Source organism: Camelus ferus, chromosome 1, assembly GCF_009834535.1.
Source record: "Camelus ferus isolate YT-003-E chromosome 1, BCGSAC_Cfer_1.0, whole genome shotgun sequence".
Taxonomy (NCBI): Eukaryota; Metazoa; Chordata; class Mammalia; order Artiodactyla; family Camelidae; genus Camelus; species Camelus ferus.
The window spans coordinates 109,518,198-109,545,552 of NC_045696.1; the positions used below are offsets into that span (position 1 = coordinate 109,518,198).

A 27,355-nucleotide genomic window follows, 5' to 3' on the forward strand; every position below is an offset into this window, starting at 1 on the left:
AGCTCAGCCTGCAGGGCTGCCGCCTACAGAAGCCCACGGGGTGTGAGGAAAGGACCAGCCAGGTGGAGGGAAGGTGAGCCCACCTGGGCGCATGGAGTGCCCGGGCCTGCGGGGCTGGCTGGTGAGATGGAGGAGAAAGGGGGGCTGGTGTCACAGGCTGGCAGGGAAGACGCTGGGCAGCCGGCCCTGAGAGGCAGCGGCTTCTCTTGCCCCCTACCCGCGGCCGCGGCTGAGTGGGCGAGCTGAGCCTCCCTGAGTGCCTCCCTGGGCTTCCCTGGGCCCCTCCCGGATGCCTGACGGCAGGGCTGTTACAGATGGGCTGTGCAGTCACTGTTAGGGGCCACTTTGGTGCTGAAGGGCTGAGGCCTGGGCTGCAGAGGCCCCCATCTTCTCAGCTAGAACAGCTGCCGCTTCTTTTTTTTTTTTTAATTTTAGGGAAAATAATTTTTTTCAAAGGAATGTTTAGGAACCAAGGTCTTAAGCCAGCATCAGCCGTAACAGCTGTGGGGGCCCAACTTCACTCCAAGAAGCCTGCCCAGGCCCTGCTGGGGTGGGGGAGCTGCAGGAAAGGGCCCCTCCAGTCAGGCGGGGCCAGGCACCCCGCACCCCACCGCTCCTCCTCCCCGAGTCTCCCTTCAGGGCCCTCCCTCCTCCCTCCCCCGGACCTTTTGAAGTCAGCCTCAGTGAGCTTAGCTGATATGGTCGGATATTTACAATCATTTCCTGGAAAATGATGGGGAAACAAAAAGGGAATAAAATCTAAGAAGCACAAGAATAAAGCTGTGTTTCCAGGTACTGGTTTCAGAATGTCCTAGAAGCACGTCAGGCCAGCAGCTGGAGCACCTTCCCGATCAGACTAGGCTGCCTTCTCATGTCTTCACATCCCCTTTCTCTGTGTATTGTAAACCATGTTACTCTTGGCCACACAGGACGGGTCTCCTGGGCAGCTGTGCCTTCTTGAAAAAGCCTACCACTTACTCCGTCATTCGTTCATTTGTTCAACAAATATTTAATGAGCACTAACTATATGTCAAACACCATTCTAGGTGCTGGGGAGACAGGAATGAACAGACAGACAAAAAATATCTGTGCTCATTCTAAATGACAAATATGACCTTGATTTATAGAAATAAATAACACATGGTAGATCAGATTACAGTAAGTGCCATGAAGAAAAATAAAGTCGTGGAGGAGGCGTGGTGGTTATATTTTAAATAACTCTTTATTCTTTAAATTATATTTAAATTATAAATTACTATAATTTATTATATAATTATTATCATTCATTATTGTTAATTATTATAAATATAAGTAATATTTAAATAACTCTTTTTTTGTTAAGCTACCACTGACATTTAACATTTTATTAGTTTGTGGGTGTTCAACATAATGGTTCGAGATATGTGTATATTGCCAAATGATCACCACAGCGTCTAACACCACACCTCATAATAGTTCATTTTTTTTCTTGTGGTGAGAACTTTTAAGATGTGCTCTTTTTGCAACTTGCAAATGTACAATATAGTATTATTGGCCATGCTGTAAGTTACATTACATTCCCAGTACTTATTTATTTTATAACTGGAAGTTTCTACCTTTTGACCACCTTCACCCATTTCACTCACCCAACTCCCCGACTTTTTCAGAGAAGGCCTGAATGAGAAGTTTCAATTTGAGCAGAAATCTAAAGAAGGCCAGATGAGAAAGGAGCCCTGTGAACGTGTAAGGCGGAAGGAGCAGCAAGGACAAAGGTCCTGTGCTGTGTTCAAAGAACAGCCAGAGACACAGTGGCTGGAGTGGACGGGGGAGGGGGAGGCGAGAGAGCTGATCAGAGTGGTGCCGGGGAAAGCGGGCAGGCTCCCAGGGCTCTGGGGACTCTGGGACAGACTTTGTTCTTCTTGCCGTATTGGGTTTGGGTGGAGGGAACATGGTCTGACATTTCCACAGGATCATTTTGGCTGCTGGGTGGGGAATAGACTGCACGGAGGCAGGAGTGGAGGCAGGTAGAAGGTGACTGGGAAAGTCCAGGTGGTCGCTGAAACCAGGCGGTCGTAGTGATGGAGGCAGGGAGACATGGTTGGCTTCTGGGGGCGCTGTTGAAGGTCCAGCCAATGGGACTTACTGACAGTTGGATGTGGGTGTGAAAGAGCAGTCAAGGTGTTCTGCTTGAGGCACTGGTAGGATGAGGTGCCATTTACTGAGATGAGGAGGACTGGGGAGGGCGCACCAGGTTTTGGGATGGAAGATGGGAAATGAGATTTGGGGTGTGTGCGCTGAGCCTGTGGGAAATGGAAGCACATGGAGAACAAGGAAAGCCATGGGACTGGCTGAGCTCATCAAGACAAGAGCAGAGGTGGAGGGTCTGAGTTCTGAGAGTTGAGAGATCAGGGAGGTGAGGAGGAACCAGCCAAGGACATCGGGAAGGGTCAGCCAGGGGAAAAACGCTAGGAGGAGGTGATATCAGGAAATTCACGAAAGAAGTGTTTCAGGAAGAGAGAAATGATCAACTGAATCAAATGGTGCTGAGAGATCGAGTGAAATGAGAAGAAAGAATTGGCCAGTGGGTTTGGCAATGAGGCAGTCAGTGGGGATCTTGGCAAGAACCACGTACCCAGACTCTGGTCCCTGTTTCCTGAGACGTGAGCACCAGCTTTTCTAGCTGGAAGGAGACTGGCGTGGACAGGGCCGGGGCTATGGTGCTGACATCCAGGGTCCAGGTGAACTTACATTCTGAGACAGAGGATCATCTCTTTTTGACCAGTAGTCATGGTCAGAAGATCTACCAGCCCCCCTTTTATCACTTAACATCCTGCTCCCCAAGCTGGGCTCCGGGTGGGGCTCAGAGAGCATACCTTCCAGGGAGCACCGGTGCTTACTGGTGCTTCCAGCTGGGCAGGGGTGCTTTAGTCCTCATCCCTCACTGCCAGAGGTGCCCAGGGAGGGCCAGGGCAGATTAGTAGCAAAGCTGTGGGGCCGAAACACACTTCTCCAAGAGACAGTTAGCCAGGGCCCCTTAACTCAGGTGGCAATCCTAACCTCATGCACATGGCAAGTTCCTTAATATTCTGAGCCCCAATTGTGTCGTCTGCAAAATGAGACTTATTGCATGAGGAAATGGGATAGTGCCTGGTGCTTGGAGGTTATTCTGACGATGAAGTCAGAGTCCTCAGGCAGTTCGTTAGGGCACATGTGTGTTCCCAGGAGCCAGCCAGAATCAGAGGCTTTCTGGAATTTTGCCCCAAAAGGTTGGTCCTAAGATGGTTGAAGTTGAGGCTATGAACCTCTCATGGTCTCTAGAAGCTTCCCTTGCTCTGATCTAGAAGGCTGAGGCTGGGGAGGGTTTCTGACAACAGGGAAAAGCTGAAACGGCATGCTTGGTCCACTTCGAGGCTCTCTGGGCAAGCCTAACCCTGCAGCTCTGCTTTGGCCCTTAGGTGACACCAGGCAGCCTCTTGCGGGTGTGCTGTGTGGTACAGTCTGGTCTCCTCAGTGGCGGGTGAGGGCGGAGCCTGTGATCTCACTGGGCTCCTCTGCTCTTTCCACAGATCAGCAACGCCATTCTCATCATCTTTGTCAGCTACTTTGGCAGCCGGGTGCACCGTCCGCGGCTGATTGGCATCGGGGGTCTCCTCCTAGCTTCGGGGGCCTTCATCCTCACCCTCCCACACTTCCTCTCAGAGCCTTACCAATACACCTTCACCAGCATTGGTAAGTGGCCTTGCATCCCTGCTTCAAGGGGATGAGGATTCATAATTCTGTATGTTCTGACCTTCAGATTAACTCTAGGGAGAAAAGCCAAGAAACTTTCTGATGGGAGAGGGAAGCATAGCCCAGAGTTGCATCCATGGTCACATCCGCACCACGTTTGTGAGATGCCCGCTCATTCCTCCTGTGCTTTTAATGCACATTTAAGAACTCTTTGCTTAATCCCAAGTCAGAAAACCTTTTCCCCATATGTGTTTTTCTAAAAGTTTTATAGTTTTGCATTTACATTTTGAGTTAGTTTTTTTTATAAGATTCTTTTTCTTCTTTTAGCATATGGGAGTTAAATTGTTTTAGCATCATTTGTCAAAAAGACTATCTTTTCTCCATTAATTTTTTGCATAATTATCAAAAATCAATTGGCCATATTTGTATGGATCTCTTTCCAGACCTTCTCTTCTGTTTCATTAGTCTGTGTGTCTGTTCCTTTGCCACTACCCCACTGTGTGGGATGACTGCAGCTTTACAGTGAGGTCTTAAAATTAAGTAGTGTGATTCCTCACTTTATTCTTCTTTTTCAAAATTGTTTTATCTTTCTTATTCATTTGTCATTCCATATAAATTTTATAATCAGTTTGTCTGTCTATTAACAAATTCTTCCGGAATTTTGATTAGACTTGCATTAAATTCATAGGTCAATTTGGGGATAACTGGCATGCTTATTAAGTTGAATCTGCCAATCCATGAACACAGTATGCCTCACCATTTCTCTTCCATTTTAACATTGACGTCTGATTTAACAAGCTCTAAAGCTGATGAATATCTCTATTCCCCAACAGAACAAAACAAGGATCCTAGGATGTTTGAATGCCCACCATCCTCTCCCATCTTGCATGTTGTTTGGCCAGTATTTTAGGTCTGCCTGTCTTTAACCTCCCTGCCGTGATCATAATTATTATAGTCGTTGTTTATAAATAAGTCAGTGCTTATTTATGTTTGTCCACAAGTTTACTGGTTTCTTTGCTCACCGTTGCTTTCTTGCATTTCACCCACCCTTGTTGATTTCATTTCCTTTTTCCTGAAGTACATCCTTCAGCATTACTTCCAGGTGGGCCTATGAGTGAGAAAATCTCTGTCTGAAAATGTCTTAATTTCCCCTGGCTCTTGAATTATAGTTTTGCTATGAAGAGGATTTTAAATACACAGTTATTCCCTCTCAGCACTTTGAAGGTACCATGCTTCTGTTTTCCGGCTTCGCCTGATGGTGCTTCTTTATTAGTCGAACTGCCATCCCTTCTTCTCTCCAGGTACCTTTAAGGTTTTCACTCTTTGTTGTCCTGCCTGTCCACCATAAGGTGTCCGAGTAGGGGTTAATTTTACTTATCTATTTGGAAGTTCAGTGTACTGTTTCTTTTAAAGATTAAGGTTTTCCTTTAATTCTGAAACATTCTTATCCAGAATTGCTCCCGATGTTGCATACTCCTCTTTTCTCCATTCTTTGCTCTGGAACTCCTTTTTAACGTGTACTGGACATTTTCATTTCTGGCTTCCTTATCTGTTAACTCCTCTTTCTTAGCTTCCAGTGCTGCATTCATCTGTGCTTCCTGTGTGTGATTTCCTCAGCTATGTCCTTCTGTTCACATAGTCTCTCTCCAGCTCTGTTCATTGACGTCTAACCCATACTTTACACTGTACATATGAATGTCTCTACATGTTTTGCTAATTTTTAAAAGTTATTATGATAGTTTTTCAAATTTTTCTGCCCTATTTTCATGATTTCTTGGTATTTCCTTATGATTTTACTTTTATTTTGGTCTCTTCAATTATTTTAAATGTATTTATTTTAAAGCCTTTTCCAGATTGTTCTATTAGCACAAGTTTTAAGAATGCTCATCTTCCCTCATTCTGTGTCTGCTTGCTCTTGTTTGTGGTTGGATTATTTCCTTGTACATTCTGTAATGTTTGACTGTGGCAGTGGGATTTTTTTCCCTCTGTGGAAATTTTGTGTTGTCTGAGTGGAGAATAGCCCCACAGAGTGGTTTTGGACTTTCATTTACTTGGCACCCTGGGAAGCTCCACTGCTTTGGAGCTAATTTTATGATAATATATTGGCTTGGGATAAATTTGCACTTGTTTTAAGGGATGTAAGAAGTGGCGGTGGTTTTGTGGGGAGGAGCAAGTGACACGCTAAACACCCATCCATCGCCCACTGTATTGTAGTAGAAGGTATCTGAGGATGGATGGGCCACCCAGGGTGTACTGAGGGAATAACTTATTCCCGTTTGCTTAAATACCAGGCTTTTTTTTTTTTAAAGTCCTATGTGCAGATCAGTTTCAAGAGAAGAATCACTGAGAATGCTAGAAGGGATTCCGTCATAGGTTGTGAGACCTTCGGTGAGGGGATGTAGGTGGCTGGGATGAAAAAAGAATGGAGCAGGAACAGTGATGTGTAATGAGGAAATGTTTGCTGGGTTCTGGTCATGCAAATTTTTTCCCCACCTCCATGTAAATCACCAGTGAACTAATCATTTCTCCTAAATGCCTTGTGGCCTTGTGTCTATTTGGACTATTTAAGGACCTAGTCTTGCTTCAAAGAGGCCCGAGAGAAAGATAGACCCAAGCCAAGGCGTTCTGACATGCTCTTCCCCCACCTCCATCTAGACAGGGAGTCTGAGGCCAGCTCTGAAGGAGAACCAAGAGGTACTGGCCACCCTCAGAGAGCCGTGTGCCAAGTTTGCTCCAAACCCATGGTCCCTGCCCTTCTCCATCAGCATGAAGACTGGGCTAATGAAATCTGCAAGGGAGCCTGGGGCATTGGGGCCAGGCTGCGGGGAGGGCATCCAGCCAGGCACCACACACTGCGGCCTGCTTAGCCTGGAGGGTTGGCTCCCCAAACCTGGACCATAAACCAACATCATTTGCTTCACACAAAGCAGCCACCACAGAGGGTGGATGGAGATGGACGGGCCTCTGGGAGCCATCACTCTGCTCCTTGTTAGGGATAGTTGGGCAACTTGGGTCATTTCCATCCTCATCCTCCCTGCTCCGACGGAAATACTCTGCCTCAGTGCTCTCAGCCCACTTCCCCTGAGAGCTAAAAGGGGGGCTGTGAGAGGGACCACGGCTTGCCCCTCAGCCTGCAGGGAGGAATCGTGGGCCAGGAAAATGAGCTTCGTTGTTTTTTCTTGCAACAATAAGACACAGTCTTCCTCATGCTGGCTGGGACCAGAGGAGCAGCTGGACGTGCTCAGGGCTGAGCTCCCTTCAGGACATCTTCCTGGTGCCGGGGGTGGGACGAGGAGGACTTGGACCCAGGAGCCACATCAGTGGGATCTAGCGGGTGCCAGTGCAGCGTGGGCATGTGCTAGGCTGATAGGTGCAAATTAAAATATTCGTAAAGTCTCACTTCCTGGGAAAAGTTTGAAATGCGACTCTTACTTCAGATGTATTCCTATGGGGACTTTAGTTTTGAATTATGCAAGGTCATTGGCAACAAACGATTTTCATTACATGCGCCACCTTGACTGGTGTCATGAATCTGAAAGGTCTTCTGGAGTCAGGTGGTCTTGGGTCTGACGCTGGGCTCTGAGACCTCCTAATGGCACAGCCTTGGCTTCTGCCTCCACACCTGAGTCTCAGTACCTCCCTGTATGAAATGGACCCTCCCTCGCAAGGCTGCACGGGCTGAGAGGCTGCGTGCTCAGGATTTAGCCAAGTGGCTGGCATGTGCAGGAACAATTAAGTCGTGGCTTTTACAACCAGTGGTGGTGGGAACAATACAGGTATTATGCCAGGTAAACTAGGGTCCCAGATGAGGAAGTGCCTGCTTCCTATGAGGAGTGTGACAGCTCATGGCCTAAGGTGGGGTGTCCTGGGGACATCTGAAGGCAGCTTCTCCCTGGTCCTCACTGCACCTCCAGCAGGGAACAGCGCCCCTCCCTTGGCGTCGCCCTTGCTGCATCCTCACCTGTGAGACCACAGGATTCCTCTCAGATGAAACTTAGGCTGCTGTTCTAGTCTACTCCCAGACCTCCAGGTTGGAGCTGCCGGGTATGATGGATAGAGAGAGCGTGAACTTCAACATTCAGATCCCAGCTCAGCCATTTACTTGCCAAGTCTCCTTAGGCAAGCTGCTGCTTCACCTTTCTGGACCTCAGTTTCTTTATCTGTAAAACAGGAGCAATAACACCTCCACGTTCAGCGTGTTCAAAAACACACTGAGGGCAAAAGTAAAACAATCATGGAAGTAAAGTGCTTAGCCCATGCCCGCTGTTCACACTTCTCTTTGCCCGTCCTGATGCAGTGTTTGAAATCTCTCACTCATAAGTCCTGACCCCCAAACCTATCATCACGTGTTGACTGCTGAGTTCCTCCCCTTGGAGCAAAGCCACTCCAGAAATGAATGTGGGAAATGAAGAGTATCTCTGTGTTTTAGGAAGCAAAATTAAACAGGGGCTGATCGTTGTGGGAATCACGGAGACCTTTCACAACTAATTGCTAATTTTAAAAAGGCCACGCAGACATTTATGAATGTTTACCTTTTCCAAATGTCAGTGGGTCCAGAAATGTGCCTGGCGCCTTTAGACCAAAGATCCAGCCAAAGCCTCTAAGACCACTTCTTGAAGGCTCGGGGAGGTTTGAGTGGGTGGGAAGCAGGCCAACACGAGGCCAGTTCTCCTGGGAGATAAGAGGAGGTTCTTCGGAAACCGGTGTCTGGTAGGACTAGGTGTAACTTGGGAGAGCTCTTGAGCCAAGTCCAGAGGGAAGCGGGCGCCACGCAGACAATGGATGCGCACAGGAGGGGGCTTCCTGTAGAAGCAGGGCGGGCAAGTCAGCGGTATTTTTGGAGCAGTCCAGAAAAGAAAGGGAAGAGTCCTTTCTACTCCTTTATCATTAAGGTTGCCAGCGCCTCACCCACGCTCATTCACCAGCAGGAGCGGGTAGGAAGGCATGGGGAGGGGACGCCTCGGGCTTTCGAGGTGACTGAGTCCCTTCCTCGGTGGAGGACACGCAGGGCCAGAGCAGAGCCCACTCCACTGAACCGGCATCCTTCCCCCGAGGGAACTGCTCCCAGATCACGAGCTCAGGGCGGTTCAGTGGTGAACACCCGGCTGTGGTGGGAGAGGGGTGCACCCGAAGCCATGGGGGAAGGGAAAGACACGTCATGCGCAGGGAGAGGAGTGTGTTTGTGGGGGGCTGTGTGTAGGGGTTGAGTGTGAGGAGGTGGCAGGGAGAGGATGGGAGGTGGATGTACGTGGAGGTGGAGAGGGTGGGGGTGAGGACGTGTGTGAGGTCCGGGTTGACGTGTGGAGATGGATGTATGCGAAGGTCCGTGTGGACGTGTGAGGGTGGAGACAGTGGCAGGGGGAACCGTGAAGAGGAAGCGTGGCAGGTTTTGGGGTGGGAGTGTGAGGGTGGGGGTGTGTGGGGTTAAGTGTGTAAGTGTTGGGCGGGAGAGGGGGTGGGCGGTCTGGGTGGGGGACGGGGGATTTGCACAGCCCGGCCAGTTGGATCTGTTTAACCTGAAAAGGAAGAGAAAACAATAAGAGGGGGACAAAAAAAATCACCAAACACATGGGTGTTATTAAGGCAGCTGAGAGAAAAATAGCCTCAAACAGATGAGCACAACAAAGCCTACGGAGACTTGATGTGGAACATATTTCCAATGCACAATACAGGAAAGAGCAGAAATGCGTGTGGAGAAATGACAGGAAACCCAGGCTGCTGTGTGGCACATCAGGGGCAGTCAGGGAAGGAGCCAGGGCCGCGGGAGACCGGGCATGTCTGTGGCCATGGCCCCAGCACCGGGCCTGGCGGGGGTTGCCTCTGTCAGGCTCTCATAACATGTGACTTGTGGGAGAGGCCACTCTGCCCCTCTACCCTAGCTGGCCTGGAAACAAGATCCCCGTGTTCTGCTGGGTCTCCAGCTCAGGCCCCAGTAAGGACCTGGACCTGAGCGTGACTCCCCTTCTCCTGGAGGCTGGTTTACTCATTTCCCTGCTGAGGACTGAGGCTGAGGGGCAGGACTGCTTCAGGTCTGGTTGGTGGAGGGGGAAGCCTAGGCGCCAACGGCATCCTGCCCCCTCCCCGGGGAGTGTGGGTCTTGGGGACCCTTGGCAGACTGTGTGTCTCAGGCCCACCCAAGGCCAGGGGGAAGGTCTCCTTGACAGAGGCAGCACCCAGGGTGAAAAAGGAAGGCAGGTTACTATCCGAGTGGCTCTGGGCACCCCAGGAAAACCATCAGGGTGTGGCAGATGGCGCCACAGAAGCAGGATGCCAGCCCCTGTCCTGCTGGGGAATGGGGTTTGAAGAAACCATTGATCCCTCCTGCAAGAGGCCTTGGGCTCCCCAAGGATCCCAGAGGACACGGGGAGGTACTTTCCGCTCTTCTTGCCGTGCTTGGTAGAGCCGAAGCTGCCAGATATGCTCAGATGCCTCCTGTGGCCCAAAGGCTTGACGTGGGAACCGCCAGGCACATTTGGGGCGTGAGCTGCCCACCCGGACGCAGGAAACCAGCAGGAGTAGTTTTTTTCTCTCAGGAACAAAAGGACTTTTCAGGGCTCAGACCTTGGATTAGCCACCATGAGAGGATGTGTGGCTCCGAGGTCTCATAGCGGGGAAACTGCAGGGAGAAGTCAGGTATTTGGAGGTGGGGCGCTCGCGGAAGCGGAGCTCCGAGGGGGGATTAGCGCCCTCGTAGCAGAGGCTGGAGGGCTGGCCTGTGAGGATGTAATGGGAAGCCAGCAGTCCACCCCCACCAGAACCCGCCCAGGCTGGCTCCCTGAGCTTGGACTTCCAGCCTCCAGAACCGTGAGGACTTACTCTGTTGTTCGTAAGCTGCTCAGTCTGTGATTCTTTGGTCCAGCAACCCCAGCTGACTCCATTAGATTCATTCCCTTTGGTTGGAGCCCCTCCTTTTAGCCTTGGTTCTGATTTTGAATTTTCAGCCTGTGGACTGTTTCCTGAGCCATCGCTCCCAGCCGGCTTCGTGTAATTCATGTCATTCTCAAGGTTGTCAGCTGTTCTCAGCTTTCCCCCAAGCCTGGGACAGTGGTGTTGCATGGTGTTCTGCAAGGGCCACCATCTTCCAGGTCACATGGGCCCTGGGTACACTTTGAGCTGGTTGTCCCCAGAGGCCTCTCCAGCCACGTGTCTGAATCTTGTCTGGGTATCTGTCAGAATATCTCGACAGACTTTGTCAAAAGGCTTCCTCCAGTAGAGTAACACTGTGTTACAGCTTCCTGCTGGTCTGGGAGCCCCATTAACAAAGGAAATGAGGCTGGTTCGGCTTGACTGGCTCTAGATGAACTCATGTTGGCTCGGCTAGTCCCCTTTTTCTCCCCCTTCAACTTGTTGCTCATCAGCCTATTACTAAATTTGTGAAAAGTAAGTTCTGCTTCACTCCCAATTGGGGGTGCAAATTAAGCTCACATCTCTCTCTTTTTTTTTTCAAGGAGGTACTGGGGATTGAACCCGGGACCTCATCCATGCTAAGCACATGCTCTACCACTGAGCTATACTTTCCCCCACAGTGCACATCTCTTTGAACATGAAAATTAAGTATCTCTGAGCTGCCATCCTGCTCCCTCAGGTATGTCTTCTTTCTCTCCTGTCCACTAAGAAACAGTTTTGATGGTAAGTCAAGCCAGGTGATGCCTCTTTCCTCAGCTTGGTGGCAATTCCTCAGGGGTGGGCGCGTGTGCAGGGCTGGGGGTGGGGGGAGGGGCGAGCCCCTTGCCAGCGATGTGGCACCCAGCCTGTTGTATCGCACAGTGGACCTGCCCTCTCGCACCTAGCTCATTGGTCACATGGCCTCATCAATACAAATAGGCATTTTCCACGGTCCCTCTAGTGCCAGAGTGGCCATGTGGGAGGGAGCGTCCAGCCTCAGCCTCAGAACTAGTCTTGGAAACTCACTCTTTTTTTAAAACACCTATTTAACGTTTATTGTGGTATAATTCCTGTACAGTAAACTACACATATTTTAAATGTACAATTTGATGAATTTTCATAGATGTGTACACCCATGAAATCACCACCACAATCAAGATAGCTAACGTTTCCATCATTCCCCAAGAAGTGCAATTTTCAAACTCCCAATTTATCCCTTCCCACCCCCTTTAACCCCTGGTAACCATAAGTTTGTCCTCTATATCTATGAGTCTGTTTCTGTTTTGTAAATAAGTTCATTTGTGTCCTTTTTTTTAGATTCCACATATAAGCAATATCACATGGTATTTTTTCCTTCTGTTTCTGGCTTACTGCACTTGGAATGACAGTCTCCAGATCCATTCATGTTGCTGCAAATGGCATTATTTTATTCTTTGTATGGCTGAGTAATATTCCATTGTATATATACACCACATCTTCTCTATCCAGTCATCTGTTGATGGACATTTGGGTTGGGAAACTCAGTCTTGAGAGCAGAGCCGAGGAACCCTCTTCTTCCACTCCCTTGAGCTCACTCTTTTCCTTCATGAATGTGAAGCCTTGCAAGCAGCCCACTTGCCCTGTCACTCCTTTATTACATCCATCCATTGCTGGTGGCCAGCGTTGATCCTACTTGTCTCTTGTTTCTGAACACAGTCCCCAAGTTCTTAAAAACCTGGGCAATATTGCTTGTCTCTAGGGTTCTGCCATCTCCCTTATTCATTTAAATTTCCCTGAGTTTCTGGCCTCTTTGAATAAAAATTGATCTTATTGTAGGATTGCGATGATCCAGGTTATAATATTGTCATTAGTTTCAATCTGAATAAGAATATTGCAAGGCAGGTATTAATATCTGTATCTATTTTGGAGGTGAAGAGATTGAGGCTCTGAGCGTTCCCTGACCAGTGAGCAGTAGAACCAAGATTTGAATGGATCCTTCCATTGCTTCACCATGTGACTCAGGCTGTCAACCCCAACTCTGTTAGTTTCTGCTGGTGCAGAAGAATATGTTCTCCTAGTTGCCCAAAAATGAAACTCCAAATGCATATGCACATAGAAGTCATTGTATACGTGGAGGCTTAGCCTCATGGGAAGACAACACACGTGATCACAGGGGCATTATGAACTAACAAGGCTCTGTGAACTCCATGGGAAACTCCATCACTTCTGATGTGCAAACAATCCACTTTATAAATGACTTCGAGATCTCAATCATGAGTGAGTTTGAGACAGGCTGTTCCAGACCTGCCGTGGGTGTTGCCAGGGTTTCAGGAAGAACTGTGGAAGAGCAGAATTTAGGAGGGTGAGGAAATAGGTCCTTCAGAGAGGAAATTCTGAATGAAGTTCCAGGAGTTTGCTGATAGCCTTGGCCCCTTGGCCACACTTCCAGAAAACCCTCCGGAAGACCGCTGCCTTTCCCTATTGTTCTCTTATGGATCGCGTCTGAGGTTTGGGTCTTGCTAACCTCCTCCTCCTTTGGCTCTGCTCATTCACAAATCGTGCCCCCTTCAGAGCAGAGAGGTAGTGGGTGGCTCTCGAGAACCATGACTTGGAGGAGAACTCGGGGCTGCCCTTCTGCTTCCTGGCAGAATTCTCTCTTCTACCAGAGTGACAGGAAGGACTTGTCAAAGCCACTTGCCATGGCCTTCCTATGTTGCTCGACCCTTCCAAGGCCCTCTCTTGGCCTCAGTGCTAGATCTTTGTGAAGAGACCTCTTATTGAACCCTTGACAGCCTCCCACCTGCCTCAGCCTGGAGCATGGGTCCTTGAACAATGGAGTGGCCAGACCTTGGTCTGCCTAGATCTGCCCCACCCCCGTGGGCTCCATTCCAGGGAGATAGACCTTCCTGCCACTGTGTCCCTGCCCTTCCAAACCTGTCCAGAAATTCGAGCCAAAATTCTTATTTAAATAGTGGGATGAGGCAGAGGGTTGACTCGCGTGTAGCTGGGATGGCGCAGGGGTAGCCGGGGGTGCGGGGGCGTCCCGGCCTGTTTCTGGTTAGCCTCTCACAGCCCTGTGAAAACTGGCACAGCCAGACCTCTGGTGTCTTGTGGGAAGAAGAATGTGCTCTGATAAACTTGAGCCTTCCAGAAGTGGGCCTCGGGAAAGATGAGACATAGACTGACAGCCAGCTAACGATCACACTGCCGTCTGCCCTTTCCCAGGCCCCTCCAGACAGGCAGGCGGCCCCGAGCCTGTGGTGGCTGGACTGGGCAGGCATTTCTCTGACCTTACCACAGGATCTGACACGGTGGGCAGGTCGGAGGAGGTGGGCGGTGAGCCTCTGGAGCCACTGGAGGGAACTGGGTCTGGGGCCTTTGCTGGAATGCGTGGGAGATGGGGAGAGGGCGCTCTTCCTTCTTCACGTGGGCGGAAATTCTGAATCCGCTCCAGGGAGGAGGGGTGGAGTGGGCTGAAGAAAGCCAAGCCCCCTAGTTCTGCCAAAGGCTCCTGATCTTTTCCTCCCACTCCCCCATCACTGTCCTCTTACTTTCAAGAAAAGAGCCTGATGATCTAAATTCTAGAAGGCTCTGTCTTCACCAGAATTAGCTGGCTACGGCTACCCACTGCGGGGAGTCCCAGGCACAAGTTCTTGGAAAGCCCGCATTCCGTCTGCCTCTGACACAAAAACCTGTCTCCGCATCACACCAGGAAGCAGCAGGTCCTACCATCACCACACCCTTCCTCCAGGACGGACAGCCAGCTGCTGCCTCCCTCCCTGAGTCGGGGAAGGTGGCCTTCCAGGGGTGATTGTAACTGCTCTTTCCTTTCACCAGTGTCACAGCCTGGTCCAGGGTGGATTTGGACCCATTCAGGGCTGGCAGAAGGAAAAATAGAGTGTGTTGAGAGATCTTGAATCAATTTGGAATGCAGAATAGCCAAAGAACAACTCAGGAGACTGGGATTTAATGGGGGCCCATTGATCATTTTTTTTAAATACACATTTTTAATAAAGGCAGTTTCTGACATGTAATCTGACATTCTAAAAGTTAATGATAACAGTTAAACCATCCCCAGAGAGTTTTGCCTCCTGGACACTTCACTACGTGAAATTTCATGAGGATTTTTGTGGCACTGGTGCACTATGCAAAGTGCCGTGTGAAGACTTAATAAGCCAGTCAACATTTTTACGATCTTTGATGACTGTTAAATGGCTCACAAAAAATAATTTTGCCAGCCAAGTCAACTACAATGTTCTAAGAACTGCAAATTTAGTAAAATAATAAGAATCAGCAAAATCGAGAACTAGAACTCTTAAAAGAAGCACTTACTTACTCTCCGGCCCTTGGTTTCTCAGGCTCTTGCTCCCCGACAGCAAGCCTGGCCTTGGGCATCTTGGACACACCCGCTCTGGGCTGGGCGCCCCTGTCCACACAGCTGTGGAGCAGACCAGCGCTCCTTGCCCGCCTCTCTTGCAGCGCATAGCCTCACCTATCACTACCGAAGCAGCTCTTCTTAAAAAGTTTTAAATTTTTAAAAAATTTATTGAAGTACAGTCAGTTACAGCATGTCAGTTTCTGATGTACAGCACAATGTCCCCGTCATGCAGATACATCCGTGTATTCATTTTCATATTCTTTTTCATTAAAGGTTATTATAAGATATTGGATATGGTTCCCTGTGCTGTACAGAAGAATTTTTTTAAATCTGTTTTTATATATAGTGGTTAAACTTTGCAAACCTCAAACTCCTAAACTCGACTGGGTCAACTCTGCTTTTTACACACAGATCTTGAAAACCGGTCTTAATCCCTTCAGTGTGTTGTTACACCACCCGCTTTTGATCTTCAGCCTCCAGAGTTCTCCTTAGGATGCAATCCAGGCCCCTTCCCAGGACGCACCAGCCCCCAGGGGCGCCCAGACTTCGCCCTGGTTGTGTCTGCACAGCAACCACACTGAACCTGTGAGCTGCTCCTCCCCCCTCCTCCCCACTGATCTGCTGTCTCCTCCTGTTGATCTTCTCAGCTCAAAAGCCGCTTCCTCCAGGAGTCCTTCACAAATGCTCTCGCCAGCAGCTCTGGGTCTGGTGCCTTCCCCACGTGCTCTCTGGTACCCTGTCCTCTCCCAACTCAGTGGGTACCAGGCTGTATTTTTATATCATGGTAAAATATACATAACATGAAATTTGCCATTGTAACCCCTGGGAAGTGTCCAGTTCAGTGGCATTACGTAAGTACATTCACACTGTTGTACAACCATTATCACCGTCCATCTCCAGAACTTTTTTGTCTTTCCCAAGTGAAACTGGACCCATCAAACACCAACTCCCGATTCCTCCTAACCCCAGCCCCTGGCAGCCACCATTCTACTTTCTGTCTTTATGAATCTGTCTCTTCTGGGTTCCACATATAGATGGAATCATGCAATGTTTGTACTTCGGTGTCAAGCTTATTTCACTTAGCATAGCATCTTCAAGGTTTATTCATTTTGTATGTAGGGTGTTTCAGAAGTCCCTTCCTTTTCAAGGCTCACTAATACCCCATTGTATGTGTATACCACATTATGTTTATCCATTCACCCATTGATGGACATTTGGGTTGTTTCCATCTTTTGACTGTTGTAAATAATCCTACTGTGAACACTGGTGTACAAATATCCATTCAAGTCCCAGCTTTTAATTCTTTTGAGTAAATACCCAGAAGTGTAAATGCTGGATAAGGTAGTAGTTCTATTTTTTAATTTTTTTGATGAACTTCCACACTGTTTTACACAGTGGCTGCACCATTTCACATTCTTACCAGCAAGACATAAGGGTTCCAGTTTCTCCACATCTTACCCAACACTTGTTGTTTTCTGTTTTTTGATAATAACTGTCCTGATGGCTGTGAAGCGGTATCTCGCTGAGGTTTTGGTTTGACCAGACAATGCTGCGGTGGCTCCTTTGATGATGTGCGTACACAGAAGACGAGGGTTTGTAAGGACAGCACCTATGCTGTCTCAGTCACCCCAGCAGAGTGCCCGCCCAAGCCCACTACCAAAGAACTGAACAGCTGAGAGTGAGCCAAATTTGGTCCAGGTTTCTTTTCAGGACCCACCCTCCAAGCTTTCCCCCTGTGAAGCAGGCATCCTCCCCGGCAGCTGACGGGCCTGGGTGTGGACCTTCCCTGGCCAAACTGGAAGCAGGGGTCGATTCTTTGCATGTCTTTCTCAGGATGTCATTTGCCTTCAGGTGATCTTTAAGCCTCTCATGCGTATAGGGTAGACCTGGCCCTGCCCTCCTGTAGCTCACAAGATGACACGCGACAGGGAACTGCTGTCACCCCCTGGACAGAGACAGCACAACCAGGCACCTTTACAAGTGACAGCAGCCCACGGTTTTAGGGAGCTTCAAACTTTGCTGAAAAATCTACTTGAAATTTGTTTGACTCTTCTAAAAAGAAATGCCCATTTGAAAACTTGGCAGCAGCTTTTCTATTTACGAGCCCTTTAGATGTGCATCAACTCAGTGAGAATTGGCAGAGGGAAGTGAGCCGGGCTGCGGGACTGTGCAGCTGCACTTGGCAGCGAGGATCGGAGGGGGGGTTTCCCAGGCCTCGCAGCTGCTCTGCTCTCCTTCCTGAACCATTGGGTCTGGCACAGCCCAGGGCGGGTGCACGCTCAGCCTCTGGGGTGTCCTGTGTGGCTGCTGAAGTGAGTGCACGGCGTGAGCTGTGAGCCTGACACTGGCCCGCTGGCCCTCTGGCAACCGCCCACCCTCTGCAGTGCTTGACGCCTTCCCCAAAGTCCTCTGAGGTCTTTCAAAGTCAAGATCACTGACATGGGAGTCTCAGATCACGATGAGAACTTGGGTCTCAGGCTCCCAATCCAGCCCTTCCAATATCTCTGGGCCTTGCCTGCCCACAGCCACCCTGGGGGTGGGCATGAGACTGCCAGCACCACACCCCTGTGTCTGAGTGCTGGACCCGGGGCAGTGCTGGCGGAAGGGTTCCTGTGTGGTGACGGGTGGGCCACTCATGGTCTCTTTCTCAGCAGGAACATTTAACAGTTTTGTGCTTCCAGACTAACATGACGATCCTGAGAATCAGGCCCTTGGAGCATCACTGAGTCACCCCAGCCTTCCTACCAGAGGGCAGGGACAGCCCTCAGCCACACTGACTGACCCTTGGGTCCAGTTACTCAGGCCTGTGCCCCTTTCTGGAACCACAGTCTTCCAGCCCTTTAATGACCCACAGGGACTCTTTCTATCCATTCACCTTATGGTCTCTGCCTCAAGGGAAACTGAGGCTCAGAGAGGTTTAGAAACTTACTTAAGGTCACACAGCTACCTAGGGCTAAAACCAATTTATTTATTTTTTTTTAAATGCCTTTTTTGAGGTGTGATTGACATGTAAAAAGCTGTACATATTAATGTATAAAATTTGATGAGTTTGGGGATGAGTATGCATCTGTGAAGCCATCACTACCATCACGGCCACAGACATAATACATCACCTCCCAAAGTTTCCTCCTGCCCCTTTATTATTACTGTGTGTGTGTCTGTATGTGTGTGTGTGTATTAAGAACACTTAAGATCTACCCTCCTAGCAAATTTTAAGTCTACAACGCAGTATCGTTATCTATAGGCACTATGCTGTCTAGTAGATCTCCAGAACTTATCTGGAATAACTGAAACCTTTTACCCTTTGACCAACATCTCCCCATTTCCCCCTCCCCCAAGCCACCATTCTACTCTCTGCTTCTATGTGTTTGACTCTTTTAGATCCTGCATCTAAGTGAAATCATACAGCGTTTGTCTTTCTGTGTCTGGCTTATTTCACCAAAACCAACGTCTTGACTCTTTATACTGTGCGTTTGTTTCATCTCTTCGTCTTGGATTTCAGCAAAACTCCCAGCCCGCCCCTTTCCAGAACAGCTCTGCCTGGGAGGAAGTAGGGGTAAGGTCCCAGCCACCTACAGAGGTCAGAGGGCTCAGGCATTTGGCTGTAACTGGGGATGGGTAGAGGAATCTCCCCAAGCCTGGCTCCTCCGTCCCTGCAAAATGTGTGTTGTGCTTTTCAAAGCTGCCCTTTCAGACTTGGTTTCATTAAGGACTTTGAGTCAGGCACGCATGGATTCAAATACCAGTTCTGCCCCAAAGTGGCCACTTAGGCGGGGTGGGCCAGAAACCTCTGCAAGCAGCACACAGTGTATGCCACAGCCTTGGCAGAGTCTGCCTGTGCAGGAGATGGAAGTTTAAAAATTCTGGCGCTAGAACTTGGATCCCTTCAGTAGAGCACAAAAGTCTGAGAAAAGCCCAGCGCCACCCCCCACTCCCCTAGGGAGAGATGGTGGAGGTGGGCCAAGATTCATGGCCCTAGTGTGATGCATACCTTTGCAGGCCTGGGGCAATGGTTCTGGAACAAAGAAACAAGAAACGAGAAAGACATTGTTAAATTTTGGCTATATTTTCTTATGAAAGAATATTTTTAATTTAAAAGCTTTTACTGTTGCTCTATTTCCAAAGTATCATGTGTTCGTTATAGAAAAATTAGAAAGTACGCTGAGGTGAGCACACGTACACACAAAGGCCACTGCAGTCCCATCACCCAGAAGGAGCCATGATCTTCCAGACTTGTTCTCTGGATATTCAATTAGGCTGCATAAGTTTTATAAATTAGGGCTCATATTCTTCTCCAAACTACTAGTTATTTTTTGAATCTACAAGATGTCTTTCCCTTTCAATAAGGCTACATTCTCACCCTAATTCTAAGAGGCTGCCTCCTGTTTCACCGTGTGGGTGGACCACTCTATCTGAACCCTGCATTGAAAGGCAGGATAATGGGTGTGGGGCCAGAGGGGGAGGTACCGAGGGACACCAGCGGGGCTGGGTGCACAGAGCTTCCATGCACAGGGCTGGTGTCGGCTCTGACCTTGACCCGACAGACATCTTGGCCCCCTTTGCTTTTCCTGGGACAGGTCTCCCTGATTGATGGGGAGCCCCCAAGCCGGCCGTTTTCAAATGTGTCCTATGTAAAGGCCAGTGTATGTGACAGGAGTTGTGGAGCCAAACTGAACGAAGCCTGTGTGTTTGGGGGAGGGGAGAGGACCATGAGGAAGGCAGACCCCCACCCTCAGCCCCACTGTCCAGGGCAAGCCCTGAGCTTAACGGCACTGCACAGAGTCCAGGGTGACAGGCAGATCTAGTCCACAGCCCTCATTTTTCCTCTCTGTGGAGCTCTGAGGCCCCCCTAGCTCAGAGGTCTACCCAGTCTGGGAGGACCACAAATAAGAATGAAACTGAACCCCACGGAGCAGAATCAGTGATGTCAGTGATTTCTGCTGGCCCCTACAAGGCTGGAAAAGAAGGCATCTTATGGAAAGGAGCCCTCAAGAGCCCAAGGGCCTTGGAGAGCTGACAGTGCTGTTTGTTTATGTGAGCCAAATTAAAAGCAGCGGCCTGGGAGCAGCGTCCAGCCTGGCCAGGTCCCCACAGCCACAGGCACAGGTGCCCACAGGCCATCACAGAAGGATCTCAAGGTGCAGCCTCAGCTCCCCCTCTGTAATAGGAGAGGTTGAACCAGAAGGTCTCAGAGTCCCTTCATCTTCCCACATTCCTCATCCTTGGGAGCTGCCAGGTTTGGTAAAGATGTTGGTGCCTTTGGCAGTAGGGCTCTCCAGCGTGACCCAGTGCTGGGTTCGTCCAGTAGTGAGGGCTCTGGGATTCATAGCCCTGGGGGGACATCCCAGGCCAGGGGGACACCATCTTCTGTGGGACAGAATGACCTCTGTCCTTCTAAAAAGAACCACCCCTTTGGGGCCAGAGCCTGAGGCTGCCCACAGGGGTGCTGAAGGCCGACAAGCTCGGGTGTTGATCATGGTCCCCCCTTTCCCAGCTGGGTCATCCTGCCTCCGGGGAGGAAGGAACTGATCCCTCCATGCCTGCACCCGGAGAGAGGAATGGACCCCCGGGAGAGGAGGGTGCCTCTCCCACCAGACAAGGACTGCACCCCCCCAAAGCAGGGAGCCCACACTCTCCCCTCCTCTCACCTTTGTTTCTGGAGCCACTCCCAGAAGACCTGGGAGAAAGACCAGGTCTGGAGGCCAGCTGTTGAGGCCAGGACAACACGGTGGGCGGGGCGTGACTGGCGCGTGCTCTCTCTTGGCAGGGAACAGCAGCCGCCTCCAGGCCGAGCTCTGTCAGAAACCCAGGCAGGACCAGCCCCCCAGCAAGTGCCACAGCAGCACGCAGGACTCCCGGAAGGAGACCAGCAGCATGTGGGGTCTCATGGTGGTGGCCCAGCTGCTGGCTGGCATCGGCACGGTGCCCATCCAGCCGTTTGGGATCTCCTACGTGGACGACTTCTCGGAGCCCAACAACTCGCCCCTGTACATCTGTGAGTCGGGCTCGAAGAGGGCGGTGGGGCGGGGATTGGTCCTGATGTGGCTCGGCCACCGCGTGCAGAGGTTTGGGGATCTCACAGACCTGGTTTGAGTGTCGCCTCTGGGACCTGCTAGCTGTGTGATCGGGGCTGAGTGGCTGAGCCCAGCCCCTGGCTCCTCACCAGCAGGACGGGGCCCACAGTCTCTGTGTGCTGGGGGCGTGGGAGTGCCTGAGGTGATATGTGTGACCACTGGGCCCTGGGCTGGGCACAGTACCTACTGCTGCTGACAGTCCTCCAGGCTCAGGCTGGGCACACACGTCTTCTGATCTGTCCACTTAGGGACAAGTTGGCCTCAAAGAAACACGTGCGAAGCAGATAGCAGATGCTCATATCCTTCCCTGTGAACAAGCCACACCCTCAGGACCCACACCCCAGACCAGACAGACCACACCCACGGGCTCTGTGGTTTCACGAGCTGCCGCCAGGGCTGCCACATCCTACCTGCAGGGAGCTTGGTCCACAGGCACACTCCCGGGCTGGCACCTGTAAATACTGGTGAGGCTGTTGCCCTCCTGGCAAGCGGATCTCTCTGGCTTCTGGCTGGAGTGAAACAACTTTGGTTCTGCATGTCTTAGGATCTTGAGCGACTCTGGCCTTGTCTGTGGGAAATGCCACTGGTGTTTCTGGACATGTCAGGGCCAGAGGACACATGAGGGATTCTCAGGAATCCCTCAGCTAGGGAAAGCCCAGAGCTGCCACCATCTCAATCACCCTCAGCCTCCTTACTCTCTCCCCTTTCCAGCCATCTTATTTGCCATTTCTGTATTTGGACCGGCTTTCGGGTACCTGCTGGGCTCTGTCATGCTGCAGATCTTTGTGGACTACGGCAGGGTGGATACAGGTGAGTGTGTGCATGGATGCCTGTCCCACCCGCGGGTCCATGTGGCAGCCTCCCCAACCCCCAGCCAATCAGGGCAGAGGATGAAGCTCACTGCTCCCTGGCCCACTCCCTCCCTCCCTCCCTCCCTCCGTCCCTCCCTCAGTCCTGCAGTCCCTCAGACAGCCTAAAGGGACTTTGAAACCCTCTGATTCAGCCTCTCCTTCTGATCCTTGGGAGCTGCCAGGTTATACCGGCAAACCTTGAGACCTAGAGGCTTCAGGTGTTGCCACCACAGCTTGGTGGTGGTACTAAAGACAGCTCTACAGTTCTTTGATTTTAAGGTGATCTTGATTGTTTAAACAATTTTAATAAGAGCTCTTTTGGGGAAAAGAAGAAGCACACAGACTATGACTTAAATGCAGAAAGGCATAACATCATGTTTAACCATGTAGACACTGGCGGTGGACAGCCTGTGTCTAAATCCTGGTTCGACCTCTTACTGGCTGAGTGATCTTGGACAAGTATCTTCATCTTTCTGTGCCTCGTTTTCCTCATCTGTAAAATGGAGCTGATGCTAGTGAAATAGAGTTGTTGTAATGTTTAGAACATGCCTGATAGATATTGAGGTTGACAGGAGTGAGCTCTTCAAAAAATGATATGGATTAAACCATTGTGTATCTTAGGATGAGAAAATAGAATCCATAGACAAGAGCACACGTGCTGAGTTAACCGTTCAGGCAGCCGCCCCAGGATGGATCCTGAAAGGGCTTAGAGCCGCTGAGCGGTTGTTCGACACCCCCAGCCTCCCCCAAGGCGGGAAGAGCATGCCTGTGTGGGGTGACCAGGGAGGGCCCCCCAGGGAGGTCGCGGCTGCATCAAGTCCCGTGGATGGGTGGGAATTCTGCAGGTAGTGATGAGAGGGGCCTTCCCAGGTGGGGAAACCATCTGGACAAAGCCAAGAGGGGGATCACAAGCAGAGGGTGTGGGTTCATAAGTTCCCAGCAGCTGGAAGATATGGCTGGAAGGCAGGTCTCAGCCAGACCCTCAGGAGTAAGAAGCCTCCAGTGTCCAGCACACAGGTCAGAGCCTGCCCATCTCACAAAGAATGTGGTCAGGCCTTAAACCCAGTCATGCTGCCAGAGCCCACAGACTCCTGTCCCTGGCACTGTCTGGCCATGATTTCACCTACTCAGCATCATCCACCTGTAGTTCAAATGAAAGGGCATGGACTGACGGGGCAGCTCTCTGCTCAGGGTCAAGCCATCTTCACCCTTCGCTGGCACTTCCTGAGTTGTTACCTGGCTCTGAGTTGCCCAGAGAGTAGCAACGGAGCCCCTGGGCCCCCGGGGACAGTACCCCAGGACAGGGCTGGGCTGAGGGCCGTTCTGCTACCTTCTCCCTCCTTCCATGCCCATGTAGTTTCTTTACAAAGAGAAACACAATGGCAGACCCTTAGATGTGGATGGATACTTGCCAGGAGAAAGCAATCTCTTTCGGAGGCCTGGTAGCCCACTCTGTAGATGGTTGGGTTTTTTTGAGCATCTGAAGATTATGAAGCCTCCTTTCTTAGGGAGCAATAAAATTGGGAGGCAGTAGCACTCAGTGATTGAGTGCAGGTTTGGACACCGTGGAGACATAGGTTTGAAATTAACCAATGGAAGGGCGCTTGCTAGCCTTAACCTTGGACAAACCAAGGTTAACCTCAGTGATCTTCCCAGTGGCCTCTGTTCTCTGGGAAGACCAGAATGGCCTGGAGAGGAGTGTTGTCTTGACCAAGGTGCTAGCTCAAGGCTCACCTCTTCTCCAGGGTGGGAAGAGAGGTCCCCCTGATCAGAGGGTCTCTTTCTAGTAACGTGAAATCATGCATTCATCCAACAAACACTGTGTCCTTTGCTTTCTCTTCAGCTGCAGTCAACTTGAGCCCTAGAGATCCTCGTTGGATAGGAGCCTGGTGGCTGGGCCTACTCATTTCCTCAGCCTCCTTGGTTCTCACCTCTTGCCCCTTTTTTTTCTTTCCTCGAGCTATACCCAGAGGAGTGGAGGTAAGCTTCTGAGAACCCACAGTTCTACCTGTTACAGGAGTTTAAGAAAGGGAGATATGTATAGAAAATAAACACAGCTGAGAAGCTACAGCAAGTTAAGTAAATTCTCGGTAAAACGTAAAGCAGTTTCATGATGCAGGACTTCTCAGAGGCTTTAAGAGGTGAGAGTGCTTGTGAATTTCCAAAAGATGGTGTCACATCAGTGTTCCCTTACCATGTTAGCATCCCAGGGATCAGGAGGGCTCCAGGGAATGTAGTTTGGGAACCACTGAGTTCATCTAAAGTGGGATAAAGGGTTAAGAGCCAATAAAAGCCGAATATGTAACCTCATGCAGTTGACATTTGCATTCAATGGGGCCCATCATGTCTAATTCTAAAAGACTGAGTCAGGAGAGGACTCCGAGTGCTGAGGAGTGTGAGAGTGGAACGTATTTTGGGCAGACTGACCTACCATGCATCTTCCAGTCATCTCTGTTGGGGAAAAAAAATCAGGGAAGGCTGAGAATGGAAAACAGGGAGAAGTCTGGGTGGGGGTCTTGACATTAGGCTGATGGTTCTAAACCTTGTTCTGATCCTGTGAAGTTCTGAGGCGCTGCAGTGAATGGTGACCACTTGGGTGACAATATGGCAGCTGGGTCGAGTTGAGGTCAGGCAGTCGGGAAGGAATGAAAGCTGGAGGTCTGATGAGACCAGTGGAGAGATGGGGGCTGCAGCTGAGGACCAGGGCAGTGGCTCCCAGACAACTGAGACAAAGGCAGGGGTAGATGTTCTTGGAGGAGGAGCCAAGAAGGACTGAGCAGTGAGCAGGACTGGAGAAGAGGAGCTAAAGTTTGTACCAAAGTTTAGAGCCAGGGGCAGAGCTAGACATTAGGCAGTGAGGTGTGTGCGATCCAGACCCAGCTTGGGGGTGAGGGGCGATGGGGGAGGGGCTTCTTGGCTTGTCTTAGGGAAGAATTTCAGAGGTTGGCAGCATATTATGGTGGTTTTGGAAGTCAAGTAAACCTGAGTTTGAATCCAGCCCTGCTACTTATAAACTAGTTAAGGGACCTTAGGCAAGTTTCCTTGCTCCTAAGTTTCCTCTCCTCTAAGATACGAGGGAGAGCAGCGTGTCTCTGGAGGAGGCTATGAGGAATGGGACCATGTGTGTGGGACACCAGGCATGGTGCCCACCGTGGAGTGAGCCCTAAATGAACGGGAGCTCCTGGGCCTGTGATGAGTCTCCCCAGGGGTTCTTAATGGTGTCTGAGTGCAGGTATGGTGGTTCAGAGCTGGGGCTTCAGGCTGCAGCTGATGAGTTCAGAAGTGGTTGGTGAGTTCACTGAGGGGCTCTGCACATAAAGTCCAGGCTTAGAGCCAGGTCAGAGCTGTGAGCAGGACTCAACTTTTGGAGCAGGGACTCCACAGGGGAGACTGAAAGAGAGATCTGGGAACAGAGGTCGTTCTAGACCCAAGTGTCTCAGAAGCCAGCAGCCCCTGGAATCTGAGGACAGGGAAGAACATGTCTGAGGACATGTCAGTGGCCATGACAGACAGTCAGGGAGTGAGGTCCACTCAGATACCTTTGGCATCAGTCAGCAACCAGATACAAAGTGATACGCCCAAGGCTGCCTTGGAAGGCAATGGCGTGGATGCGTTCTGGTCGGAGCCAGAGCACTAGGCTCACCGACATGCAGGTGGTGATGGCTTTCAGTGCCCCCCACCACCACCTGGGGTAGCTGACCGCTGCCCAGTCCTGGGCCACCAAGACCAGCGAGATCAAGAGCCCAGGGAAGGGTGGCTGCAGGGAACCTGGGCCATTCACACTCAGCCCCTTTGCTGCCTTCAGAGGACTCCTGCCATCACGGATGAGGCAAGGAAGATGGAGAAGGCCAAGTCAAGAAGCTCCCTGCTGGATTTCATTAAACGTAACTGAGTGACGGCTGGCTTGGGGGTGGGGGGGGGGACGGTCAAGGGTAGCCCAGCCCGTGGGGTATAGGGTGTGGCGAGGCACAGGAAGAGCGGGTGGTCTAAAATTGGCCGTTCCCTCAGGGGGTTCTGGTGACTGCTGCTTTGCCGAGGGCAGGAGACCCACACGCAGGCAGAGGCAGCCCCAGCCCCATGGTCTGGCCCACGTTCTCCTCTCTCCTCCCTTCCTGTGGAGGCGGCCATCACATGAGGAGAATGTTCCCGTGTTTGTTCTATTTCTATCCACCCGCCGCCTGATTTCTTCCAGGCCCATCCTCATTTTATTTAGCCCATAAGCAGGCTGAGTGCGAGTCTGAGTGGCCGTGTCCCCCCACTGGCCGCTGGACGGCTCCGGCCGCTGGATTCTGCGCTGAAGGAGAGAGGGGAGCCGCCTGGGGGCGGCCAGGGTGACCGCTGCCCAGAGGCCCGGCCCTGACGACAGTCTGTCGGCAGGCTTTCCCCGCATCTTCCTGCGGCTCCTGGTGAACCCGCTCTTCATGCTGGTGGTCCTGGCCCAGTGCACATTCTCCTCCGTCATTGCCGGCCTCTCCACCTTCCTCAACAAGTTCCTGGAGAAGCAGTACGGTGCCTCTGCAGCCTATGCCAACCTCCTCATCGGTGAGCTCCCCCGGGCACTGCCGGCTCTGGGCCCTCCTGTCGCCCATCCAGAGACAGGCGTGACCAGACCGGACGCAGACAGGAGCCATAGGGTTCTTGCCCAGGAGAAAGAATTTTAAGGACATTTTTCCTGGTTGGCAATCTAGAATGTTCTTGGCAGATTTCTTGGGTCCCTATCATTCCAGGCAGGAGTGGGCGGAGGCTGGGGTGGAGGAGGGCTGTCTTTCTCAGAGAGGCTGAAGGCCTGACTGCTTCCCAAAGGGCCTGACATCACTGGGGCAACAGAGGAAAGAGAGGATTGAATTGGGGGTTAAGAAAAATGCCTCTGGGTTTTTTTCCTTCTTCTCCAAGGATTTGAAGACATTCACCTGGATGAGGGGTATGTGGCCCAGTGATTCCCAACCCCAGCTGCACTTTAGGCTCCCCTGGAGAGCTTTAAAACACGCAGACACCCAGGCCCCACCCTGGATCAGTGAAAGCAGAATCTCTGTGGGGGGGCCAGCATCCAGCACCAGTGTTTTTTGCAGCTGAGGCTTAGAAGCACTAATGTGGTCCCACCAAATGCCCAAGTGAATTAAGGGGCCCAGTTCACAGGTGAGCTTGACCATATGGATGTGGTCAAGGTCCTCTGACCTCTTGTGTGGCTCCTGGCTGTGACCTCACCCCTCTAGCCTTTGGCCTCTGTCTAGCACATCAGGCAGGAGGCACCACCAGTGTCTTGCTAACCCCGTGTGGTCATAGTAAGGATGCAGTGAGGGGACAGGTAATGAAAGGTGCTTCATAAATGCACATTCTGCCCACATCCCTCTGGCAAGGGCCCCACTTTCTTTATTCTTTGCACAGGTAGGGCAAGCCTCCATGTCAAGAGAACTGTCAACGTGCAAATAGTAGATGCTCAGTTAATGACATCTGGTTTTTGCAGTTACTGCAGTAAAACA

General features: G+C 50.8%; 1 protein-coding gene across 1 annotated transcript in view; it reads left to right on the forward strand.

Moving 5' to 3' along the window:
- The window catches only part of SLCO2A1 (solute carrier organic anion transporter family member 2A1), a 76,594-nt gene that overhangs the window by 36,862 nt on the left and 12,377 nt on the right, over positions 1–27,355 (forward strand). The window contains 6 exon segments of the mRNA XM_006179712.3: positions 3,546–3,708; positions 20,718–20,945; positions 21,736–21,834; positions 23,719–23,855; positions 25,681–25,759; positions 26,253–26,417. Of these exon segments, the coding sequence (XP_006179774.1) occupies positions 3,546–3,708; positions 20,718–20,945; positions 21,736–21,834; positions 23,719–23,855; positions 25,681–25,759; positions 26,253–26,417 (871 nt within the window).